We start from the raw sequence: 24400 nt of genomic DNA, 5'->3' as shown, positions 1-24400 counted from the left end.
AACATGACCAATTCGTATCCTGCACGTTCTGTGCATGTTCAGACCCGTATATATTACCTATTGTGGTCTTTTTACGTGAAAATTTTTTTAATTGTCGTCGTATTTCTCAGTCACTATATATGTATATATATTATCTAGATCATATTATGTTTGAACTTATAATTAGTACTTTTTACATGTGTCTTGATATCCCCCTGTTACAACGATGATTCTATGTCCTTTTTTTATGTTTTTTCTTTTTTTTTCAAATTAATCTATCGAATGGATGACCTCGATAAAGATTAATTCTCGAACGATTCGAAGTTATTAGAGGTTCGTAAACCCTTCATAAACTCAATTGTTTCCCCTTTCGTTTGATCGTTCTTTATTTTTTTTATTTTTACTCCCTTTGATTGACCGATACTAACGTAGAAAGTCTTTTTATTAAACATGCACCAAAGTCAACTCGACGAAAAAAGAAAAAAAAAAAAAGAATCGTATCGGGAACGTAACGGGAAAAGCGTAAAATAAATGGAACGCAATCTCTTCGAACCTGAAAGCCCGTTTAGAGGTGCGTTGGCAAGTTAAGGTCATTTAGTAATTCGTGACAAGTACGACGAATACGCCCAACTTCCGATTGAGCTTTTGTGTTTTTACCATGTGAAAACGTGACATGTGTTTTGTTTTTGCCTGCTTGTGTAGGGTCGCCCACGACACCCGAGAACGAAAACGATCCTACACGTAAGTATTCCAAGTTAGTCAACAAGAAGAAACAAGATACAATCACATGATACACCCACATACACACATACGTTATACCATACACGAAACACACGAGCGCGCGTGCACGTACATTTCTATTTGGTTTTTTAATACGAAAAAATATATCGAGAAATCAATATACGAAAAGAATCGATAAGACGAGAAAGAAGAAAGATTTTTCAAGGAAAGACAGAAACGATATCAGCGACCCTGTGAATTAGTTACGCTTCTCGAGAGGTCTCTTCTTTCGTACATCCTTTTCTATGCTTGCGCCCAGCACTCTGCAACCTCATCTTTGCACCAATTATACTAGCATCATGCGTTTGGTCACTAACATCGCGATCGAGCAAACTGTGACACTTTACTCGACTCGCTTTCTAACTGGCTAACCTTTTATGGTGGATCGTAGTAATGGTAGAGCCACCCTCGAATGCTTGTAGAAATATCAGCACGTGTAGTGATCGATGGTGAACGGAAATTTTAACGTTGCTCGTTCACATTTCTTCCGATCGTCGCGCGAGTGCAAAAGGATTGGTACGTGGAAAACTTTATTTACGAAAATTGTGAAACTTATTGAACTTGTGACGAAAGTTGTCCCTACGTGAAAATCATGAAATACTATATTCATTGTTCTGAAGCAAATCTCTGTTAAGATATATCTGGCACCATTTTCAAGAGAAGTAGGTCTTAGAATTCTAATTACTTTTAGAATTCTCAGTGAAAGCACGATCACTCTATAACTCTGTAGCTGCATCATTTCTCTATCGTGAACGGAACGACTTGAAAACGTTTTACTTTATAGAATGTTCGCTCCTTTTACTGACATTTTCTCCGGTACTAATAAATAGTCACCGTGAATTTATAAGTTTAACGAAGCGAATAAAACGTAACGAGCGAAACTCTCGTGCATCGCGGAAAAACGAGCGATCGTGCGAGCTATCACGATGGGCCAATCAGGGCTGTTCGAAAAGCTCGAGCTAGCCCCGCGCGGTAGGGAAGATGATTGCTCATGCTTAAAGCTTAATTAATCCTAGCAATTATTAACGGCCGCTTATTAGTACGCAACGTATACTGAAATATTGAACTTGTTATGTTTTAGCATTCATGCTGTGCTACACCCAGGACGACACTAACACCGAAGGTAATCACGTCTCTCTCTTTCTCTCTTCACTTTGCCACCTCTTTCTGTCTCATCCGTTCCTATATACATACGTATTTGTATCTTCTTTCTGTTCCCCTACTCTCTGCCTGCCTTTCATTCCAGTCCCCATTATGTATTCCGACCCCTCCCCCCTACCGTTCCATTCCCCAAACCCCTCGTTCTCTTCGTTTCATCTCGGTCGCATCAATTAACAAAGCACACGTTCATTACTGCGATATAACGATCCGTTCGCGGGACGAACGCATTGTTCGACAACGTCCTTTTGTCGTGGCGCGTTGTCACTTTTGAATACCGCGTTCTGCCTCTCGCCGCATTGTCGATTAACGAACCCACCGACTTCCAGGAGAAACTACGAGCCGAGCAATCGAACTGATTTCACTAGCGGAATAATGGACCCTTTTTCTTGTTTTAGTCTTCATTATATTCTATTTCTTTTCCCTCTCTCTCTTTTTTATATATTCTGTAACATTATGAAGTATCAATTTATTTGAAATTGAAGTTAAAAGTCTCGAAGCTCTAATTCAGTGTTTGAAAATTTGGAAACGAAGGATTCAAGTTAAGGGATGCATGTCTAAGCTTAAAGAATTTAAGTTTAAAATTTACAAATGTAGGTTTAAATATTCAACGCTGAAATTTCAATTCAGAATACAAAAATTTAAATTTAGAACTAGGTCATCTGGACTGGGTAAACAAGTCGAAATTTCTGTATAGAGTCATAAAATTTCAAAATATCAGTAGCACTATAACCATCCCTTGCTGCATTAACAAATTGTACCTCGCTCGAATCATCAATGATCCATGACATTTACAAAGAATTACATTTCAAACTTTCATCCCTTCAACAATCGTAAAACGAGCAAAAGCCGGCATACGGTACAATGAAACGTCCTCCACGTGTAAAGCTTCGCTAGATTTCTTCGAAGCTAATATCCGTTGTCATGGAACGAAACCCGCGGTCCCGTCTGCGTGTTACTACACGTTCATTCTCATCTCCTCTCACATTTCACCGCGCGCTTCTTCTACCTGTTTCATTCATAAAAAGATATCTGTCTTACGTCGCAGGGAGTAGAGAAATTTTGTATCGTGTCGAACTGCCTTATATGGAGGAACTGACGTTAGTTTATCTGGAACAGGAGGACGATAAGAATAATGACGAGTGTAGTAAGTGATGCACAATACACGAAAAAAAGAGTCATAGTGTGTGAAAAAACAGGAGTGAACAACAGATACCAATTTAGGTCCTTGACTAACAAGCTATCGAAACGCGATTTCGATCGTCGTACGGATCCTCTTTTTTTAATAGCAACTATTGTTTCTTGTTTTCTTTTTTACTTTTCTATGTTTTTCTTTTTAATTTTTGTGCCTTTTTCTCTGTTTTTTAATTCTCACCACTCTTTGCCCACGAGCACTGACCAAACGCCGAAAACGCTCCGCGCAATTGGGACAGTCGCGACGTGCTTTGTGTCTGTCTATTTTTTCTGCCGATTTTGATTTCTCTGTAATACTAATTATCCTCGTGTAGACTTTTAACGAAAGTCACAGAAACCTTACGTAGAGCACGAGAAATCGCGTCGCTTCTCTAAAATTTCCAATCACACATTCATATTTTAGAGATTCCAGACTCAAGTTTGAAACCATTTACCAAGGAAAATTCAATGAAAATTGAAAGAAGCACGTCGGTAACAACGAGAAGCGACGCGTCCTGGTAATCGTGTTAAAACCGTTGTAATCACGTAGTATCGAGTATCGATTACAAAACACAATCTCTATCGCCATCGAGTGTATTAGCATAGTCACCACGTAACTAATGCCACGTCGACCTTGATACTTTTCGATCGCCTAAGTTTCTAGACTTTAGGGAGCTTACCAACCTTTTTTAGTCCCTTTTACCTTGCTTCGATTTCCTAGGTGCTAAAGCATGGATCATTTCTCGTTCGAGGTGAACAGCAAAGTATAATAATCATTCCCGGTCGCGTTTCTGTATTATCCATAACCAGCATATAGTTATATGTATACTCGTATCTACTTAAATGAAAGTTTCTTGTAATCGAAAATAGTATTTCGAAATCGACCGTGTCGTTCTCTCTCGTCCGAATAGATCAAAAGTTTCTTAAATCGAGAGAGAAACTAATTTGTTTCCCATAGCTGTTTGAAAGAGTGCAAACAATCTAACCGAGGATAACAAAAGCTTTTTACCACAAGCCCCGTCGTCACGGAAATACGAGTGTACTTTATACTGGAAATTACAGGCAGCGAAGAAAACGTGCTGTCGTACGAGGCAGTCCAGCAGCTCACCATACAGTACACCCGACCTGTCATTATCCTCGGTCCTCTCAAGGATCGCATCAATGACGACCTCATCTCGGAATTCCCGGACAAATTCGGCAGCTGTGTGCCACGTGAGTTGAAACAAAGTTTAATCTAGCCCGCCTGGCGATTTGGGTCACGCGTTGCTTCCACGAATCGCGAGATTTCCTCGGATTTTGCGAACATTGCTCGTCGGATACAATTTGTTCTTTCATTACGACTGTAGTATATTTCTTTTTAAGTTAACACGTTGACTACCATTGAAAACGTACATGCTTTACCCTGGCAGTCGCAATAAATTGAAATATTCTACATCATAACGTTTAATTTCTGCAAAATATCATATTTGTTACCTAAGTCATTCACATTGTTAAAAATTTGTTGCTCCATGAAATTCATCTTAATTTAACTATTTCGAAAAATTTAGTAAAACGTGAAACGAAATTTCACGAATGCTACTATATCCTATGTTAATACTCCAATGTAATTGCATACTTATTTTTACGATTAGTATTTGTTAAATATTCGAAGTTTCAAAGATTCGTTTGATCAATTACTTATGCGAATAATAGAATTAATTTATGGAGATGGTTGGACGTTTCTTATTTCTGCAGATACAACGAGGAGTAGAAGAGAGTACGAGGTGGACGGGCGTGATTATCATTTCGTCGCATCTAGGGAACAGATGGAGAGGGATATTCAGAATCACTTGTTCATTGAGGCCGGACAGTACAATGATAATCTATATGGCACGTCCGTGGCGTCCGTGCGAGAAGTTGCTGAGAAGGTAAGGGGAAGCAAATTATTCATAAAAATCAATCCGAACGTAAAACCAAATAACGATGTTTGATATTATAAATTAATAAAAATTTCATCTGCGACTAATATAGGGGAAACACTGTATTCTTGACGTGAGCGGAAATGCCATCAAGAGGTTACAAGTGGCGCAGCTGTATCCCATCGCCATTTTCATTAAACCGAAGTCCGTGGAATCAGTTATGTAAGTGACAATGCTTTCGGCGATTCGTTCGAAAATTGAAGTGTAGTTTAACGAGCGATTGTTCGTATTTAAAGGGAAATGAACAAGAGGATGACTGAAGAGCAAGCGAAAAAAACGTACGAACGAGCACTGAAAATGGAGCAAGAGTTTGGAGAATACTTTACTGGTAAGTGATTTCCAATAATATAATGATTGTTTTATTACGAAACTCGGAAACGAGTAATTTGTCGATAAGTCTGATAATTTAATTGGCACAACGAGCAATCGACGACAATTATAAGATTGAGTTATTGATATAGAAACCTTCGTTATGTTGCAGCCGTGGTGCAAGGTGACACGCCCGAAGAGATCTACGTGAAGGTAAAGGAGGTAATCGCCGAGCAGTCAGGCCCGAACATTTGGGTACCGTGCAGAGATCAGCAACTGTGACGTCCTGCCCCCCACGCTCAGCCCGGTCCGAACGCTTGGACTCTACCTCCGAGGCGTCAAGCTTAATTACTCTTAATAAAATAATCGAGTAACTCTCTAATGCCTTCCCCGTCCCTGTCCCAAAACCCGTTCCACCTCACTTCAACCCACCTTCCACACACACACACACACCCGCCCAATCGAGTAGCACAATGTTCCAGTTAAGGCGTTAGCCGCGCACCAAGCTCGTCGAAAAAAGAAGACTTCGCATCAAATAAAGCTGACAGTATGTGAAGGTTTAGAGGAGTAGAACGTTCATGGGAGGAGATTAGGTTAAGAGAATAGGCAGAGGATAATAGTAATTGAGCATGCTTCGAAACGTGTTCGAAGTCTCCATCGCGAGAACTTGTAACTCGCGATCGTTCACGTCGCGAGAAAGGTTTCATTGTTGATTATATAAGGATAAAACAGTCAATGGCGTGTTCCAGCTGTAATTGTTATCCGTTTCGACGAGAGATCTGATCGCAGAATATTTAAGGCGTTTTAAGCATCCTTCCACCGAGAGATTGTTAGGAGGAAGGATACATGTTATAATGTTAATACCAGAAGTGTTTCGTTGTATTACGATGTTTTCTCATGATTTCCACTTGACGAGTGGGTTTGTTGAGCAAGATTACGAGCATCGTCGCGTACTTGTCATCACGTTAAATTTTTATCACTGTGTTAAGACGTCAAGCACGAATACACGGCAGTTTGATCGTTTACAGGAATCAACCTCCTTGTCGCAACAAAGAATGTAAAGTTACTTCGTAATTTGCAACGTAAGAGAAAAGCACGGAGGACTGCATCGTGTATTCGTCTCGGTATCGATTTTAACGCGTGTGCATGACGACTCGACCGGCGCAACGGAGCCGATTCGTCGAGAAGACGTGTGTTTTACCGAAAGACTAGCGTCGCGGTTCTTCGATTGATCGAATCGCGACGTGTTCTGTGTGTGTTATGTTGTATGTATACAGTTCACGCAATTGCTTGAAAATACGACGAGAATAGCGAGTAATAAACGAATGATCGGCATTTGGCCGGAGTTGAACGAGAAAGAGGTGAACCGAGAGGGTACGAGCGAGAAAACAAAAAAATAATAAAAGATAATAGATGTTTAAGATAGATTTTCGTCGCGATTATTTGTATGACGCGCACAGCACGTTAGACGCTTAAACAAAGAATTTTCCACGCGCAAATCGCGACGATTACGGCGATGAAAGCGTAACAATGAAGAAAGAAAACGAGACAAGGTACGAGAATATACTGAAAAATAAAGTAAATGAAAAAAAGAATCAATAAAACATAATACTTGGCTTCACCGAACATACTATATATGTATAGCTTGGTCCGGTTAATTCTGAGCGAAGTAGCGCGGTATTTTTTAATGTACTTAATCACAATAAGAAGCGAACAAGAGACAGAAGGGAATCGAAAACATTCATTGTCTGACGAGATGAAATTCGAACGTATTAGAATGCACTGGCAGGACAAACGGAATAGATATAAAGGAAAAGGAAATAGATATAGATATAAAGGATATAAAGGAAAAGAAATAGATAGAAAAGCAGGATAATGGGACATTCTCATTGAGAGTCTGTTCCACGATATGTTCTTTTTTTTTCTTTTTTTTCTTGCTATGTTGAGAAAGGCGAAAAAAGGAAGAGAAAAAAGCAAATAAAATAGAGAAAATGAACAAGAAGCGATAAGATCCAGGCGCATGTTACGAACCTCACGATTCATCAAACCTCACAGGACAAATCTCTAGATACTAGAATAGCGATATATAATGTTTTGTACAGCTAGATTACTAAGCCAGTACTGGGTTATGTGCAACATTATATATACATATAAATAAAAATATATATAAATAGAAAGCGCGCGAGAGAGGGAGAAACGAGCAGCAAGGAGAGAAAGAATGAACGCTATTGTAATTTAAATAGCACTACTAAATTATTATTACGATAGTAGGTATATATATACATACATATATATATATATATATATATATTATTGTAAATATCTATATCCGGGTAATCGAGATGGTATATGGTGGTAGCGTGTAACCGATCAGGAAGCGGTGGTAGCGAGTATTTCTCGAGCGTATCGAAACAAGGATATGACGCGACGAATTGTACACATCCGATGCAAAGAGGAACCGTTACTTTCGAGTTTCGTTTTCTACGATTGGCCCGTGCCAATCTATAGAAAGCTAGATGCGTATGCGTAAAGATAGAAGGAAAACGGAGCAGATATTAACAAGGACAGGTCTCGCAAACAGTCCGCGTTCTATAACAATTCTGATGCAAAAATTTTGCGAATAACTTTCAGCATTATCTAGATTAACGAAACGCCTCCGTTATTCAGCCATTTTCACACAGGCGATTAAAAAAATGAAAAAAATCACGAGAAGAATCATCGAATGGCATCATTTCGATCACGTTACGTGTCCTGTGTTGAAAACAGATCTGCATATCTGAGCATTAAATCTGGACGAGTGGATACGAAATGACGAAGGAAGTCGCTCATCGAAATACACAGTACTTATGAGTGAATAGAAAAATGCGAGAGCATTTGACGTACCGAGGAAATGGTATAGGAAGGGTGATGTAATGAAACTGTAGCAAGGGTTATGAAATAAAGAGAGAGTTTAACGCAAGATGCATCGTTTGGGAGAGAATGCTCGTTTAGTCAGAGCTTGTACGTAGCTAAAACTGTATATCGTCGCAATGACCACACACCTACATCTCTTATTTCATAATCGCCGATCGTGCAAGCGATTTCGCTGATCGTTTCGTCAATTGCCTTTCCTTCGGTTGGACGAGCGAAAAGGGCCGATTTCGCGTTCTTTTTTCCTTCCGTTTTTAGTTTATTCGTAGGATGTGATTCGCGCGATCGAACGACATCGATTGACTGTCGGGTATAATAATAATTAGCAGGGGTACGCTTTCTACGAGCTATTTTTCCTACGACAGAATCCTGTGTTTAGAGTCGTTAACGCAACAGCCGTCACACGCATTTACAAGAAAAAGAAATAAAAAAAAGAGAGGGAGAATAAGTAAAAAGGGAGTCGTATTATCGACAATTGAAGGATGAATCGAATGGCAAGAAACGTTGACGTATTAATATTATCGCACAGGACGTGCCTGAAAACAGAAAAATTAAAGGAAAAGTGAGAAGGTTTGGCTTCGCCGAAAAGTAATGAGACAACCTTTAGAAAAAAATAATAGAGGAAGAAGTGGAGGAAGTAAAATGATGAAAAAGACGTTTGTCTCGATGTAAAGGAACGTATAAAGAGAATAATTACTACAGACACTTATTATACATCTCTATAGTCTATTTAATAATATTACTTATTGAATTGTCAATCTCATGTTCACCTTGTTTCATCGTTTTTAAATAGTTAATAAACGTTTTACCAATTTTAAATCTGTGTCACCTGTCTTTCCTTCGAGCGCGATTCTCCTTAATTCTGATTGGTTTCAATTTAGAGTTTCAGATCTCAAAATTTAAATATAAATTTAAAAAATTTCAAATTATACTTTTTCAGTTCGAAGCTCTCAAAGGGGAGGAAAGGTTTTAGAGAAATCAAGAAGTCGCAGAGATCGGTAAAAATACTTGTTTTTATTACATCGATAGGATAACTCGTTACTGTTATTAGCGAAAAGAAAATCACGAGTCGAGTTCATTACGAAAATCGAGTTTGTCGGTCCATTGTGACTTGTTGTTCGGTAAACTTGCGGTACAGAGCAATGATAAATGACAATGACAATAATAATACTAATTAATTAATATAACCATAACTCTTTCTTCTTTTTTGTTTTTCTTCATTTTTTTTTTGTTTACTTAGTTCCATTGTTTAGACGAATCACAGAGAGAATTTAATTTGTATCCTTCCTCGCGTATTTTTTTTTAACATTATATATCCATTAAACTAAACTTCTGAAATAAAATATATATATATGTACGTATATATACATATATATTTATATATTTATATATTTATATATAATATATTTTGTTCTTTCTCACATAGAATTCCTTCTTCTCCTAAAGCAGCAGCGGTTTTTTCTTTTTTCTCAACACATTTAGAAGTATTCCTCAAATATAATATATAAATTACAATGGAGGAAGAGGAGACGTTACAGCTAAGAAAATGTACATTCATAGTTCGGTATTATGTATATATCGTACAATAAAAAAAGCGGATAGTCGTGACAGTGGTAGTAATAGTAGTTGTGGTAGTTATAGTAATGGTAGTGGCAAATAGTAAATAGTAATAGCGGTAATCGTAGTATTCGTAATAGTATTCGGTGACCGGTAGTAGTATTGGTAATAATTATTATTATTATTAGTTAGCGATAGTAACTGCAATAGCCCCTATTATATTGCAAGAAAGTATCTGCGTGTTGTGTGTATATATATACATACGCCTGTAACAGCGTATTATTCGGCTTCCTTTTTCGCTGAAATTACAACGTTCTGCCTCGAGTTAATCTAAGACGCCGGATTTTTTCCCTTTTCCTTATGCTTTATGCTATTACACATGCGTAAATATGTGTATACGCCCCTATAGTTTGTATGAACAAGTGTCGTGTTCTTTTTAACTACTTACACTATTATATTCGGTATCTACTTTACATTTAAAAGGTACATCACACGCACAATACGTACAGTTACTTTGCCCTTCCTATCTTGATTCGCCACCCTCCAATGCGCCTTTCGATCTATTTTACTTCTACTATAAGTATGTATATTATATATATATAATATGTGACATATATAATATAATATATAATATATTATATATAAATATGTAATATATTATATATATTATATATGTATTATATATATAATATAATATATACAATATAATATATATACAATATATAATATATATATTATATATTATATATATATATTATATATAATACATATATATATATATATATATATATATATATATATATTATATTATTTTCTTTCTTTTTCCCTATGTTGTCCTAAACTTCGTTAAAGATTATTTTTTTAACAAGAATCGCATATAGGATCACTGACCGCGAAGGAATCCAATCCTTCGATGCATACATTTGCATGGCAGGTGACACTAGCTTTTTATTCGAAAATAAGTTATGTACACGTATAAACTGCACCCCGTCCACGGTATTGTTCGGTAATATATTCGAGTTTTGAAATCGTCAGCTAAATAAAATTAAAACGAGCAGCGAGCGAGCCACCAGTCATCGGTCGATCACGGCGACAGACCGGAAACGTTCGTTCAACGTACGAAGACTAAAACGGTGTCCCTCTTTCTTTATGCCTACTGTACATCGCGAAGAAATCGGTATAACATAAATCTTAACGAACGTTCATCCGTCGATCAACCAGAGATGCCTGGTCGCGTCTCTATTCAAATCGATGCAACGCATAGGATATCGAGAATACGCATACGGATATTTCCCTGAGACTGATCAGAACGATTGGATAATCTCTGTACACACGGAGTAAAATGAAACGCGCCCGCGAGCGTGCTTAGATTTTGCTAAAAAACTTGTAAAAGCTTCTGTCTACGATACGTAGGAAGTCTCTCTATTCCTTTCAATGTTCAACCTTCCCTCTCGACGCACACATTTAACACGCTTTCAAAGATATAAGTACGTAGAGATCGTTCCATCATCGCATTCGATGAATTCTTTCGTAAATAGGATGCGTCGATGATCCTTGAACACGTTCACTGCTGAACATTTGTAGCCTTTAAAAGACTTACTATTGATAGTCTCCCGTGCGTTAATCTAAAGAACAGCTAGGAAATTAATAACCGCTTACATTTATCCTATAACGAAAAATGTTTTGTCAATTCGACGGATTAAAGTCTAAACGAGAAACAACTTGAGCATACTAGTTAACGAGCGTGATAGTAATAATAGAAACAAATAGAACTAGACAACAGTGAACGCGTCGATTGTATTTTCTCACCGTTTCAACAAGTAAACAGCTGAATATAATCTGAAATGGAAACCGTTAATTCGTGAATCAATCATCGCGAGTTCGATAAAACTTATTGCACACTGAATATTACTATCGATCCGTTTCCTTATATCTCTTAGACTTAACAAACATTGATCGATCGCGCTTATCGGTCGGCAATCGTTCAATGGAAAGCAGACTCGCGAAATTGCACATCCCGAAGAAAATAAAAAGAAAAAAGGGGAGATAACAAGAAACGTAAATGCTCCATATTTTTAGACGATTAATAAACGCTTACTTAAATCTACAACGGTAAACACATAATCGAATTACACTTTTAATCGACTCGCTAGTACCTTGTAAAAAAAAAAAGAAAAAAGAGAAACAAAGACAGAGAAAAACAAAACGAAATTATTTAAATTAATAACGTGGTAACGTGACAAAGCTGATGGCGATTGGATAATTCGTACGTTCCAACGTTCGTTCATTGCTAACTTAAAACAATCGCATCGATGAGCAGAGAACGTGAGACACACACGATGTCCATTCACGCGGAGTTTCAAGTTCTCCGTGAACATCGATTCCTTCAACAAATAATCGCACTGACAATAAGCGCGTGGACTTTCACCAGATTCCAATATTACGATTAAAATCTACACGACTGGAGCTCGAACGAAAGATTTCTCTTCCGATTTTTCACAAAGATTGTTCGAATTCTCTCTGCTTTCTATCTCAAATCGTTCAAACCAAAGAACAAGAAGTTCGATCAGAATGACGATCTTCATCTAGAAAACATTGCTATAGACGCCATCATCCTTTAGCCCCCAACGAATATATCGATAAAATATCACTGTGCTCCATTTGGAACATCTGTCAATAAATACTGCTAATAGAACGCGTCAAATGCACTGCCATTGAACTATCTTCCTCTTCGATCGTACCTGAACCACTAATTCTATATATTTCTCGTGTTTAATTGTTCATTCGATCCTGGTTGAACAGAGTCAAGGTAAAACACTAGATCTTGATCGAATGAAATTTTCCACTTAGCCGCTCAGTGACTTTTCACGGCTAACGATATCTCTCGATTCACGTTCAATCCGTGACAGCTGTCTTGTTACTCTGTCGCGTTCTGGCTTGCCTTTCGCGTTTAGGCGAAACACTGGAGATCTTCTTCGACGATTCCTTCGAGGCGGAAGTCGACGGTTTCGCCTGGGGTGATGAATGCCCCAGCGATGCCTCTTGTCACCTTAGGTTGATGACCACTTTCTCTACGTTCAACAGGGATCTCACTTTCTCGTTGTACTTAATCAGAGTTACCTTGGACCCTCTCACGTTGATTCGCTCGCCACCGCTAAGCAGGTGGCAGCAACGGGATTGTTCCAGGAAATCTTGCAGCTTCAGTTCTCTCATGACGTCGCGATGAGCAATCGCTGGTGGACCAGCGTGAGCTTTAGGATTCACTTGACGCAGCAACGCGTCCCTGCTTTTTATTCTTAGGGCAGCCATCAAATCCTGGAGGAGCACCCACTTGTCTGGATCGTTGGCGAGGGAAAAGAGAACTGGCAGGTTCACGTCGCCCATTTCTATCTCGATTTCATCTAATTCGGGTTCTGGACTGTCCATAGGAGGATCGTCGAGGGGATTGTAACCAGTTTCTTCTGGGTCTGAAACAAATTCATCGATGATTAATTAATTGCAAATATTTAAATATCAAATCATTCTGATAACAGCTTTACTTTTAGGATTGATAATCGAAACTGTTTTTGAATTCAACTAATATAGGGTAACTGAGTATACAATGACATAATGGTGTTGAAATGACTCTGAATATCGAAAATATACCTCTGGAGACTTTTTTATAGCTTTAATCACTAATGATACCATCTTGATAATCCTGTAAGCTTTTTATTTGACTTTAACTCACAAGGACACGACCTAAAGTACCCTCCTCACTTTCAAATGACCTTGACTGCCAACGAAATCGGAAAAGCTTTCGTAATGACTTAATTGCGAAAACTTTAGGATATTATTTAGATTTTTAGGAGAACTTACCAAAGATAGAAGACGGGCCACCAAACGACCAAGCTGTACTCGTGCGACCCTGAATATCATCTAAGTGTTGTTCTAGAATCGAATAGGCGTCGGTATCTGCAGCTAACATCAGTGGGGTTTGTCCAGAATAAGTAGCTAATAGAGGATCAGCGCCATAAGAAAGTAACAAGCGTACGAGTTCGGTAGCACCATTTTCTGCTGCCTCGTGAAGTGGTCTGTAATAAGGAAATAGATCGTATTTTAATGTCTCTGAAGAATTGTCTATTAGAATTCCAAAACACACGTTGGAAGTCAGTAATGAATATTACCTTATTCCACCGTTGGCACTTTCACTTGCATTCGCCCCATACGCGAGCAACAATTTGGCGATTTCTAGGTGACCCTTCGAACATGCTTCGTGAAGCGGCGTGTATCCCGCGTTATCCTTTGGGCTCGGCGCGTTATTTAGCTTCTCTAAGCAGTATGCAGTGACATCCTACGAACACAGCGAAAAAACGCAATTTGTATTCAAATATTTATCAATGAATATGTTTCACTAAACTGAGATTGAATTTTCAATGAATGAATGTTTTTTTCAATATTTACCGTGTAACCGAGTCTGGCGGCACGATGCAACATTGTTTCGCCCACACCCTTCTTGATTACCCATGTTCTAATCTCCGACTGAATATCAGCTACGCATTCTGGACTGGGCCTTGTTAGAACTTGCTGTAAAACAAATATTCCACATTGATAATCTTCCATACCTTCTATATTGATGAAACAATAGATCGTGCATGTATTTCAAAAATGACACAACACAGCTCAACGAACTTCTGCAGGAAAAGTGAAAAACTATTTCGAAGCTTACAAAAAAATAATTTAATAATTTTGTAACGCATTCGAAATACACGTGCGATATCATTGATCCATATCACTGAGAATAAGATCGTTTACAAAAATACGCAAAGCTCACCCTTTTCCTTTCTTTAGGCAGCGTTTCGTCCTTCTTCAACGGTTTTTTCTTTTTGCGAATATAATCGAATCCGGAGCGGAACTTCCGCCTGCTTGTCCTCAGTTTAAGCTTCTTTTTATTAGGAACTTCTGACTCATTGGTCTCGTCGTCAAGTTCGTTGTTTTCCGCTTCCTGCGCATCGTTCGTCTCTTCCTGCACCGGTTCCTCTTCCGCTTCCGCCTTTAAGCGCCGTAGTTTCTTCTCGGCCAAAGATTTCAACAAATCCTTTCGCCTCTCCATCAAAAGATGATGTTGCTTCGAGTTCATGATCGCCTTGTGTCTCCTCAAAATTCCAGCGTTCTTCAATCGTGAAACAACTTTCTGCTTCAAGGTCCTCTCTTTTCTCAGCCTGTTCTCTGGGGTTTCAGTCTGCGAGTCGTCGTCCTGAGAAGTATCGTCGTGGTTCTGCATGGGTGGCGCTGAGGCTGGCCTGTCTTCGCCAAAGACTTCTCTGATGGTCGCCTGTTTCTTCAATACTCGCGTTTCTGTTCTCGTTCTACTCTTCAGCACGAATGTTGAAAATTCGTTCGGTAGAGCATGATTATTTTTAAACGTGTCGCGGAAGTTGTTCACCGTTTCCTTGCGGAAGTAACCAAGTAGGAACGAATCCGTCACCTTGATAGGCTTCACCTTGTTATCTTTGACAGGCGATTTGCCCTTTGGTGATTTAGACGATTCCAATAAAGGAATCAAACTTGGAGTCGGAAGCAGTTCAGGTTCGTTGTTACCTTTCTGCAACGTTTTATTTCCACCTTTATCCGATTTCTCTTTCTGTTTCCTCTTCTGTTCTTTCTTACTAGTTCCTACCCTCTGAGCTAGGACGTCGACGATGGAACTGTTTTCCGATCTTGAATGCTTCATACCCTTAGGAGGACACGAGATTGTCGTAGACGACGTGGCCTCTTCATCGTCGATCTTACTTCCTATCCCAATCTCAGTGGTACTAAAGCTGTAGTTAGATTCTACATCGCTGTCTACCAATTTCTTTCTGCCCAAATACACGTCGGAACTGTCCATAGAGACTGACAAAGCTGGAGATCCTGGGTCCAAATCAGGCAACGAGGTGGACAACCTGTGGAACCTCGATGGTTTCGACACGGTGATCAACCTAGGTGGCATTCTCAAGGATTTTTTGTAGACGTACACCTCCTCCTCCCATCCGGGCCTGAAATCGCTACCATCGCCAAACAAAGGCTTCGGTTTCCCTTTCTGAGACGTAGAAGTCTTCGAGGTGGAGCATTTCGACTCTTTCTCATTCTTAGCCTTTTGTGGCGTCGTATCTCTGGATCTCAGCCTCATTCCTTCGCTTTCAGTGCTGCTGTTGACGCACCGTTTTCTTGCTCTTAGCCTATCAGCTACTGAAGAACCGTGACCAAACTCCGTACTAGCATCGCTCTCTTCGCTAGAGGAATCACTGCCGCTGGACGACTGTAATTTAATTCTGCTTCCTCTACGAATCCTTCTCTTCCTACATATTATCTCCTCCTCGCAATCACTGTCATCCTTCTTCATCTTTTTCTTTGCCCGTCGAATTAGCGGCACCTCATCAGAATCATCGCTAGAATTTTTCTCATCATCCTTGCTCACCTCTAGCTCGGTCTTCACTTCTATCTTGATATCCGTCATCACAGAAGCTTCGTCATCCTTGTTCGTTTCGTTCGTTTCCGGAGACTCGTCTTTATTGTCCAGAGGTGAATCGACATCTTGGATTTCCTTTTTGATGTCCTCTGGTTTGATCTGAGATGTGTTAGCGTCTAATTCTTTGCTGCTATCGTTGCCAGTGTCATCGAGTTTGGATGTTATCGTGCAGCTGACCTTCTTCTTACGACCGCGTTTCTTCATCGCGTCTCCTGTTCGTAGTTGTTCCATAAACTTGTCGCACGTGGTGGACCAAAACGTGTCCACTTCGGTAATCTTGTCGTTCTCCTGAATATAAGAAACCAAGAGTTTATGAGAAAAATTAGATTTTTTCCAAATAATATCCGGAGGATACTACTTCCGCATTATACAAATCACGCGTGGAACAATATTTCTCTAGACAAGAAGTCGCGGAAAGTGTATGAAAATGTTAAATTTATCTAACACGTTATACGGGTGTTTATCGCGTTCTATGAATATTAGTCGCAATTCTTTTGTCGTGTTATACGTGAGTTCACTGTGCTTGAATTTAGATCAAGAATTTAGAGACTATTTAAGCAGTCCCAACACGAATGAACTATCCTCACATCATCTATAATCGGAACAACTAGAGTTGATCCGAAGCGGCAAGAATTTGTGTGGATTACTTGAATCGATGTTTGCTTTCGTCGTCACACGGTCCTATACAATCCAATTTCTACGATATAATACTATCAACCAATAACAAAACTTCGCGGACTCTATATATATATGATTGTGTAAAAGACGATGATCCTATTACTTTATTTTTGTTTGGGGAGAAAGCGTGAACCAATTTCCACTACTAGACACCATCAACAGAGGAGGTGGCAAATTCACGTACACCACTAACCTAAACTTCGAGATCTACATATACTACACATTCCACGCAGCACAAGAATTAAAAAATATCAGTTTGAAATTTCAATCGCCTCAAAAAATTCATTCATGAAAACTTGTATCAAACTAAATATTAATTTCAAAATAATGACAAAGTCAGCACAAAGTTAAATAATAGGTGTAGTTAAAACAGCGATATCCTAAATTTTATATGAAGCAACTCTAGTCCCCTTGACTCAAAATAAAACACGCAACCCGCTGAAAATCCAGAATAAAAATCGTAAAGAGAGCTCGAACGCTGAAGGCCGTTGATTCGCGAGCACGAACGAATCACACGAGAAACAACCTTACGTAAATAACGTTACCTTCAGTTCTATTTTCACGAGGTCCGTCGATGAGGTCATGCCCATGCACATGGCGTCGTTCAGAGGAACGGGTGGCTGCACTTTCGATAGCTGTTTTCTGTCCCTCCTCATCTCCTCGAGCGTTTGCCGTTCGAGAACCGGCATCTCACCCTCGGAGTCGCTCTCCCTGAAGTCGAACACCGATGTTTCGGAGGAGCTTCTAAATCCGCTGGCGCGTGCTGGCACGCTAGAGGCAATCGCCGGCGCTGGCGCCGGAACTGGAACAGTCGCGGCCACCGGCATATTCTCCTCTTCCGTTCTGGAGAACAACCGTCTTCTGGGAGGTAAACAGGCTACCTTCTCGCGCGTCAACTTTGGCGGACTACCCGCCGATGAACCGGATTGCGGAGTTGACGTTGAAGCTGTACTGTCTAGTTCTACAAGCACAGATTTAAATGTGTTATTAAGAAATAGTTTTGAGGCATATGTTTGCAAGAAGAAGAAGTTGATTCGTAATAATTACTTAGTTTATGGTTGTCCAGGTTTATGAGAGTCTTTTTATGTTTGTCGATATAGTAATTAAGATATAGACTGCGAATAGTAATTAACATTCGTGGAAGGAATTGGTGATATACAGGGTGGTTGGTAACTGGTGGTACAAGCGAAAAGGGGGTGATTCTACGCGAAAAAAGAAAAAATATAGAATAAAATTTTTTTTTTTAATTCTTTTCTTTTTTCTTTTAATTTTTCCATCGAGACAACGATCTACAGTGAGATCCGTTATAACGAGACGTGATAAAGTGCACGCGTACCGAGCGAAAATTCAAAGTCGATTTTCTCAAAAACAAAGCCTCAAACGAAAAATTTTTATTCTATATTTTCGACTTTTTTTGCGTAGAATTACCCCCTTTCCGCTCGTACCACCAGTTACCAAGCACCCTGTATAATATGAATAGAAAGAAGAAAGCGTTGTTTATAAGACTACTGTGATTGGACAAAGTGCTGTTTGTGTTTTCAAAAATAGTGTACCAATAATATAATATAAAAACCTGTATGCTATTATAATATGATATGAAAACGTGCAAATGTCTAGTTAGAGCGATCTTTGTACTATTTTAAAATGATGTAACGATAACATAATTTTTAAAATAATGTACTAATAATATAGAAATTATATACCATTATAATATAATATAAAACTGTATATCTATTCGAAATTTTCAAACAATTTAACTACAATCTAAGACAATAATATACCACAATGGAAGTGATATAAAATTCATGTATGACAGATACACTAAAGAAGTCATTAACTTTGAAATCATAAAACACAAATTACCTAATCACGAAAAACTTTACGAAAACATAAAACCGATACACCAGCAGAAACTAAATTTACCTTTCGGAGTAGTCGACGTATCCTGGGAGGGTACGGTTGTGGGTTTCGTTGCAAATTGACCGGTTCCCACCTTTAAGAACAAACACCAAAAATAAAAAATATCATATATTAACAATTCGGCCAATAGAAGCCAAAAAAGAGAACATCTTCGTAGAAAGTAACAGAGAAACAACATGTTTCATTCGGTTCACCTGCTTCAGTTCCGCCTTGGTTCTAATTTTCGCGGCCAATATAGCTGCGAGGCCATCGTCTTTGTCACGGTGAATCTGATTCTCGGCTCCTCGGGGTCCCAGGAGTGCTTCCTTGCCAGGTAGCGTGGCGGATGAATTTACTCTCGAGCCATACAAACTACGGGGGGCCTCCTGAGTGATCGAGTCTACCGCTCTCGGCACATGGAACTTGTAATGGGGCGGTGTGTTGCTGTTTCGTTCCAGTAAGCTTGCTGCTGTGAATGGTGACAGATTGTGTCTTCCGATGTTCGTTTTGGGCTCGACCGGAGCAACAACCTTTGGGAATAGAGGACACTGGCGTTAGCATGATAATAGACGTATCTCGCTGCTTACGTTTATGATCTCTCAATAAACCTACAGCTAAGATATAGATAGGATTTGGTGTAAGATATTGATTTTAATGTAAGATAAAGTATTTCTGGTATTTAATAGCGTTTCTTGTGAAGAGATCAGGGGAGAAGAGAAGGTAGAGTTAAACATTTAGATAGATGTGCGAGTGAGAATTTTTATGAACAACGAATGACTGAGAGCTGAATGTATATTTATGGTAGAGATTCGAAGAATGCACTTGGAGATCTCTGCATTGAATGTATGCGATGTGTGTCGTACGTGTGAAATTGTTAAGATCGTAATAGGGTTGAGATAGGCGACAGACATGGTTGATATTTGCAACATAGTTCGTATTTATGACGTAATTTGTTACAGGTTAATTGAACTAGAATTAATCAAAACTTCATATCGAGATAGTTATCGAAGAATGAAACAACGCATCGAACTTGCACGTAAGATATAACATACAAGAATATACAATTGCTACATACCTTATTCTGAAAACTTTGTTGACTATGATTGGCCAAGATAGGCTGTTGGCTGTTCATTTGCTCTTCCCTTTGCTGTTTATTCTCTAGGCTATTCCTCAGCAAACTAAGCACTCGTTTATCAGCACCGGTATTGCTCGGTGGTTCCGTAGCCTGTCCACCGGAAGTAGCTCCAGGAGGCACCACAAGTCCGGTCGCTTTCTGACTCTGTCTGTAATTCGTGTACGCGGATGGTTGGCTAGCGTTTGCCTGTTGCGGCAAAGAATGCACATTCGTGGGCTTCGTGATCACAGGATGAACATACGACGATGAACTATGAGTGACCTTAGGTTCCGCGTAGCTTCTCTTATCACAGTAAGCTTGCTGATACCTCGCGGACTCGGACGACGAGTATCCGCTATCGGATCTCTGCTCGTAGGTGCTAGGTGCTACGAGGGTGCCATTCGGCAAAGGAACCGGTAGATTCATCTCTTGCCTTTTCTGTTGCTCGTACAACGCTTTCGCCGTTGACAATCTCTGCTGGATCCACGTGTCGAGCCTCGGCTGCTTGTTCGGACCGCCACCGCCGTAAATCGTATCGCCAGGCCTCTTCGAAGGGCTTCGATCGCTCTGCGGCGATGGCTGGCCAAATTTATTTCTACTGTCCAGATAATATTTCGATGGGTCGGACGGGTAATCTTGAAGAGGCAACGCAGCCGGTCCTATCCTTGCAGGATCGATCATCGACGACGGATACCTGGAGGTTCTGGAGGCGATGGTGTCGTTGGCCGACAGATAAGAAGACGACGGGACCGGCGGAGGCGGTGCTGGTGTAGTCACCGCGTCGTACACCTGCGTCGTGGGCAGTGAAGTCTTTTTAAACGTGGACATATGGGGCAGTGGAGCGGTATTATTAGGATGTTGAGGAGGAAGAGACTGCGGAGGCGGAGCATACAGCTGTTGCGCGGAACTTCTCCGCTGAAGAGTATTCTCGTGCGACTGGCCGTGATGGTGACGCAGCGGCGCGGAGTTGAAGTCTGGCAGAAAGTCGACCTTCGGTGCGCACACCGTTTGAGGCGTCGGTGCTCGAACGCCGCTCGTTGGCGGTAAGATTCTGCCGTTATTGCTAGACAATCGGTTGTCGTACGCGGGGTATGAGACTGGTTGTGGAGGAGGCTGCGCCGGAGGCGGTAACATGGTTCGCGAATTGTTGCTTCGCGATGAGATCACCGTGGAACTACTGACGTGTTTCTCCGGCGCGATCGTCTCGATGTCGTCCTGAGCGGTCGAGTCAGCGGATGTTTTCACCGTTTTAACAGAGAGGTCCAAAGGTGATTCCCTCTTTCGCATTCCGTTCGTTTGAGAAGGAGGAGTCACTATAGAGGAAGCAACGGTAGACTGTACCGTAGACGCGGTCGAATTCTGGTACGGATACTCTTTGTATCCATAGTCCTCAGTAGCTCTTACAGGCTGGTGATGATAAGAGGATGCCGTACGATTGGTGTCCGACGATTGATAACTATGTACCGTGGTAGTTTGAACGGAAGACCTCGGAGCGACTTGACCGATAGACGTAACGGTGGTGCTGCTCGAGGAGTTGCTCCCCTGATGACTAGGCGCCATGGTGGTAGCGTAGGTCGGATATCCGTGTTGAGCGGTATATCTACTGTAAGAGGAATTTGTTACCGTGTTCGTCCTTCCATTGACCGGCATGGCGTGACTCATAGTTGACAAAGTGACCGGGTACTCGGGAACCCTTTGAGGCGCGGCCATCGAGGAAGTAGGCGGCGCAACGACCGAAACTTTGCTCGCCGTGCTAGTCGAGTAGCGTTGCCGTTGCACCGATTGCGCCTTGCTCGCGGATTCTCGCCTATTGGAATGATAGGACGAGAGAGCGGCGATAGGTGGAAGGTTGTGCGTGTTAGTTCTCGGAACAGACGTCTGCTGAGATCGATAAGAGGCATAAGGGACCTCCATCGAGTTTCTCTTCGAATCGGCGCCGTTGTACGTCACCGGTTTACTTGGCTGATAACCGGTGGCACCGTTAATGTTTCCGTTCCCGGAACAAGTAGATTCTGTTCGAGGCGCCGGACCGGCCATAGACATTTGCTGAACATACGCCTGGCTCTGAGATCGACTGGACTGCGAGTAGTAGTTTGCTTGAGTGTGCGGCGGCTGGGGACCTTTTTGGAAGGAATGATACGAAGACTGAGGCGGCAGCCCGTACGGATTCGCGTACCCACTGGCGTTCGGTTGATAATGCTGCGACGTAATGGGAAGGTTGTACGAATGAGGGGTGGAGGAAGCCGGTGGTGGTGGTGGATAAGTCGGTGAATGCGGCTGGAAGCTGCTATGCGGAGAGGGTGTGTGATGAGGAGAGGGAGTGTGATGAGGAGAGGGTGTGTGATGAGGAGAGGCGTGAGGCGTGTGCAGGGTGGATACGTGGGGCGATTGTCTATGCGGCGACGGGGTAGCGTGACGGGGAACGTCATGGGGAGAAGCGATAGGATGATAACCACCAGTCAGCGCTGCCGGTGGCGGCATTTGATTTGAGTTTGAGGATGAGGAAGCCGCGGACGTCCCGTGAACGATCATTCGACTGGCGTACGAGTTCGGCCCCATCGAATGCGGAGACGCATTTATTCGACTAGAAAGCTGTTGCTGCTGAGGCTGCTGAATCTGAGATTGTTGCTGTTGTTGCGGCGACTGCTGCTGTTGAGCTTGATGATGCGGGTGAATCATAGTTCCGGCGGATGGCAAGTGCGACGAAGGAATGTGCGCCGGATGATTTTGATAAGACGACGACGGCGACGAGGACAACGACGACGACGAAGACGACGAAGGAATGTGACTTAAGTTGACTGTGTGGCGAGGGCTGCACGGGTTCAACGACGAACATGACGGAGACGAGGAGACGCGCGAGGAGTGCGACGATCTTTCCGAATGCGACGACCTGTCCGTTGCTGGATTGTTCGATGAGCTTAATCGATTCTGCGGTTGATGCTGTTGCGGCGTGCGATAAGTCTGCGATGATGGCGAGCCGTAAATCGAAGGAGTGCTCGATGGCGGCACAGCGTTATTACCGTAGGAACTCGGTGGCACTCTTTGCTCCTGAGCGTGTCCTTGACCTAAAGCGGTGGTCGGGTTGCTCTGCTCGATCGGCGTCGGCCTCGTAGCCAACTGCACGTTTCCCGATGATGTAGCTGCAGCTACGCTCGACGATTGATAGATCGAATTCTGAGTGAACGGAACCGGAGCGCTCTTCGTGATGTCCGGATGATGATACCGGGGATAGTATTGGGTTCTCTGTGCTACGACCGGCGCGTTCGGTTGCGATTGTCGATCACTGGCAGTTTGATAGGTTGCTTGGTGCGACGAGGCGAGTATTTCCGCTGTAGAGAACGACGTTCTCGTGACAGGGTTTAATTGTTGATACACCGGACCAGGGGACTGTGACTGTTGAGGTGGTTGCATTTGATGTAAGTGCGGTGAACTTGGCGCTGTCGCTGTCGTCGGCTGCGAGTGATGATGAAGATCGTTGGACGACGATGTCGAGGAGGTCGATTGTTTCTGTGAGAAATTTGACGTCGACGAGGATCGACTGCTCGACGGCTGCATCTCCGTTAAAGTGATGATACTCGAGGACGATGAGCTCGCCTCCATGGAGGATCCGTCATCGCCTGGCCTCGTATCCGGCACTTCAACCCTCGTTGGTTGAGGAGGATAAGGTTCGACGGATGGGCTCCAGAAAGTGCTGGAACTGGCCGCGGCGTTGTCCGCCGACGACGGTCTGATGTCGTTGAGATATCGACTCGTTTCCTGATCGTTGCTCCCGCCGCTGCCCCCACTGTTCCCAGCGTTACCGGTTGTGTTTCCGCTCGAAGTCGATTGCGGCGGTAACGATAGTGACGGTGGTGCTTGCGATACGGATGATGCCGGTGACAAAGGAGCCACGGACGAGGTGTTGCCATGGTCGTGCGACGACGATATGGACGAAGCAGAACTCGTTGATGTCGCGAGACTGTGATCCGCTGACACGGTCGCACTACCTGTACTCGGTACCGGCAGTCCCTGAAAGTACTGGCGAGCCCCCTCTAATACGTTCGTGAAGCTCACATCCATGTCACGCCGACTGCTGGTCTGAAATCAGAACAAAACGAGTTTCCTTATTTCTTTGCAACCTCATTGTAAGAATCTCGATTTTAGGTTTTCTAAAGCTTAGTACTTCATCTTTCGAAGATTACATGTTACGAACTCGTCGATTTCAGAAATAATTCTCCTCATTCTCTAAATTTTCTTATCATACGATAGGGACTCGCGTTTAGAAAAAGAAACTCAATCGTCAGAACTTTATTTGATTGGACATTAAATAAACTTTCGTTCCGATAAATGGAGTTCTACTGTAGAGAGTAAAACGCATTTTTCTATTTCTATGAATCTTATATTTGGAAGAGACATTTA

General features: G+C 41.6%; 2 protein-coding genes across 32 annotated transcripts in view; one reads left to right on the top strand and one right to left on the bottom strand.

Moving 5' to 3' along the window:
* The window catches only part of LOC126871101 (disks large 1 tumor suppressor protein), a 529262-nt gene extending 520176 nt beyond the window's left edge, over window positions 1–9086 (top strand). For 19 of the 26 annotated variants that reach the window (XM_050629536.1, XM_050629531.1, XM_050629535.1 and 16 more), the window contains 8 exons: window positions 682–720; window positions 1841–1882; window positions 2966–3064; window positions 4153–4302; window positions 4825–4997; window positions 5101–5210; window positions 5285–5376; window positions 5530–9086. In XM_050629536.1, the coding sequence (XP_050485493.1) occupies window positions 682–720; window positions 1841–1882; window positions 2966–3064; window positions 4153–4302; window positions 4825–4997; window positions 5101–5210; window positions 5285–5376; window positions 5530–5639 (815 nt within the window). In that variant the 3' untranslated portion in view covers window positions 5640–9086. The remainder of the gene's footprint in view (window positions 1–681; window positions 721–1840; window positions 1883–2965; window positions 3065–4152; window positions 4303–4824; window positions 4998–5100; window positions 5211–5284; window positions 5377–5529) is intronic. The other 7 variants (XM_050629540.1, XM_050629520.1, XM_050629541.1 and 4 more) reach the window with 5 other exon arrangements.
* Window positions 9087–10655: 1569 nt separating this feature from the next.
* The window catches only part of LOC126871100 (mucin-5AC-like), a 329637-nt gene continuing 315892 nt past the window's right edge, over window positions 10656–24400 (bottom strand). For all 6 annotated transcript variants that reach the window (XM_050629511.1, XM_050629509.1, XM_050629513.1 and 3 more), the window contains exons 4-12: window positions 19964–24079; window positions 19104–19418; window positions 18913–18982; window positions 17535–17950; window positions 14635–16599; window positions 14265–14387; window positions 13988–14154; window positions 13680–13894; window positions 10656–13291 (exon numbers count right to left, since the gene is read on the bottom strand). In XM_050629511.1, coding sequence (XP_050485468.1) covers window positions 12870–13291; window positions 13680–13894; window positions 13988–14154; window positions 14265–14387; window positions 14635–16599; window positions 17535–17950; window positions 18913–18982; window positions 19104–19418; window positions 19964–24061 — 7791 coding nt within the window. In that variant the 5' untranslated portion in view covers window positions 24062–24079 and the 3' untranslated portion in view covers window positions 10656–12869. The remainder of the gene's footprint in view (window positions 13292–13679; window positions 13895–13987; window positions 14155–14264; window positions 14388–14634; window positions 16600–17534; window positions 17951–18912; window positions 18983–19103; window positions 19419–19963; window positions 24080–24400) is intronic.

Source organism: Bombus huntii, chromosome 11 (genome assembly GCF_024542735.1).
Source record: "Bombus huntii isolate Logan2020A chromosome 11, iyBomHunt1.1, whole genome shotgun sequence".
In the NCBI taxonomy this organism is placed as follows: domain Eukaryota; kingdom Metazoa; phylum Arthropoda; class Insecta; order Hymenoptera; family Apidae; genus Bombus; species Bombus huntii.
This window is presented reverse-complemented; position numbering and strand designations above follow the sequence as displayed.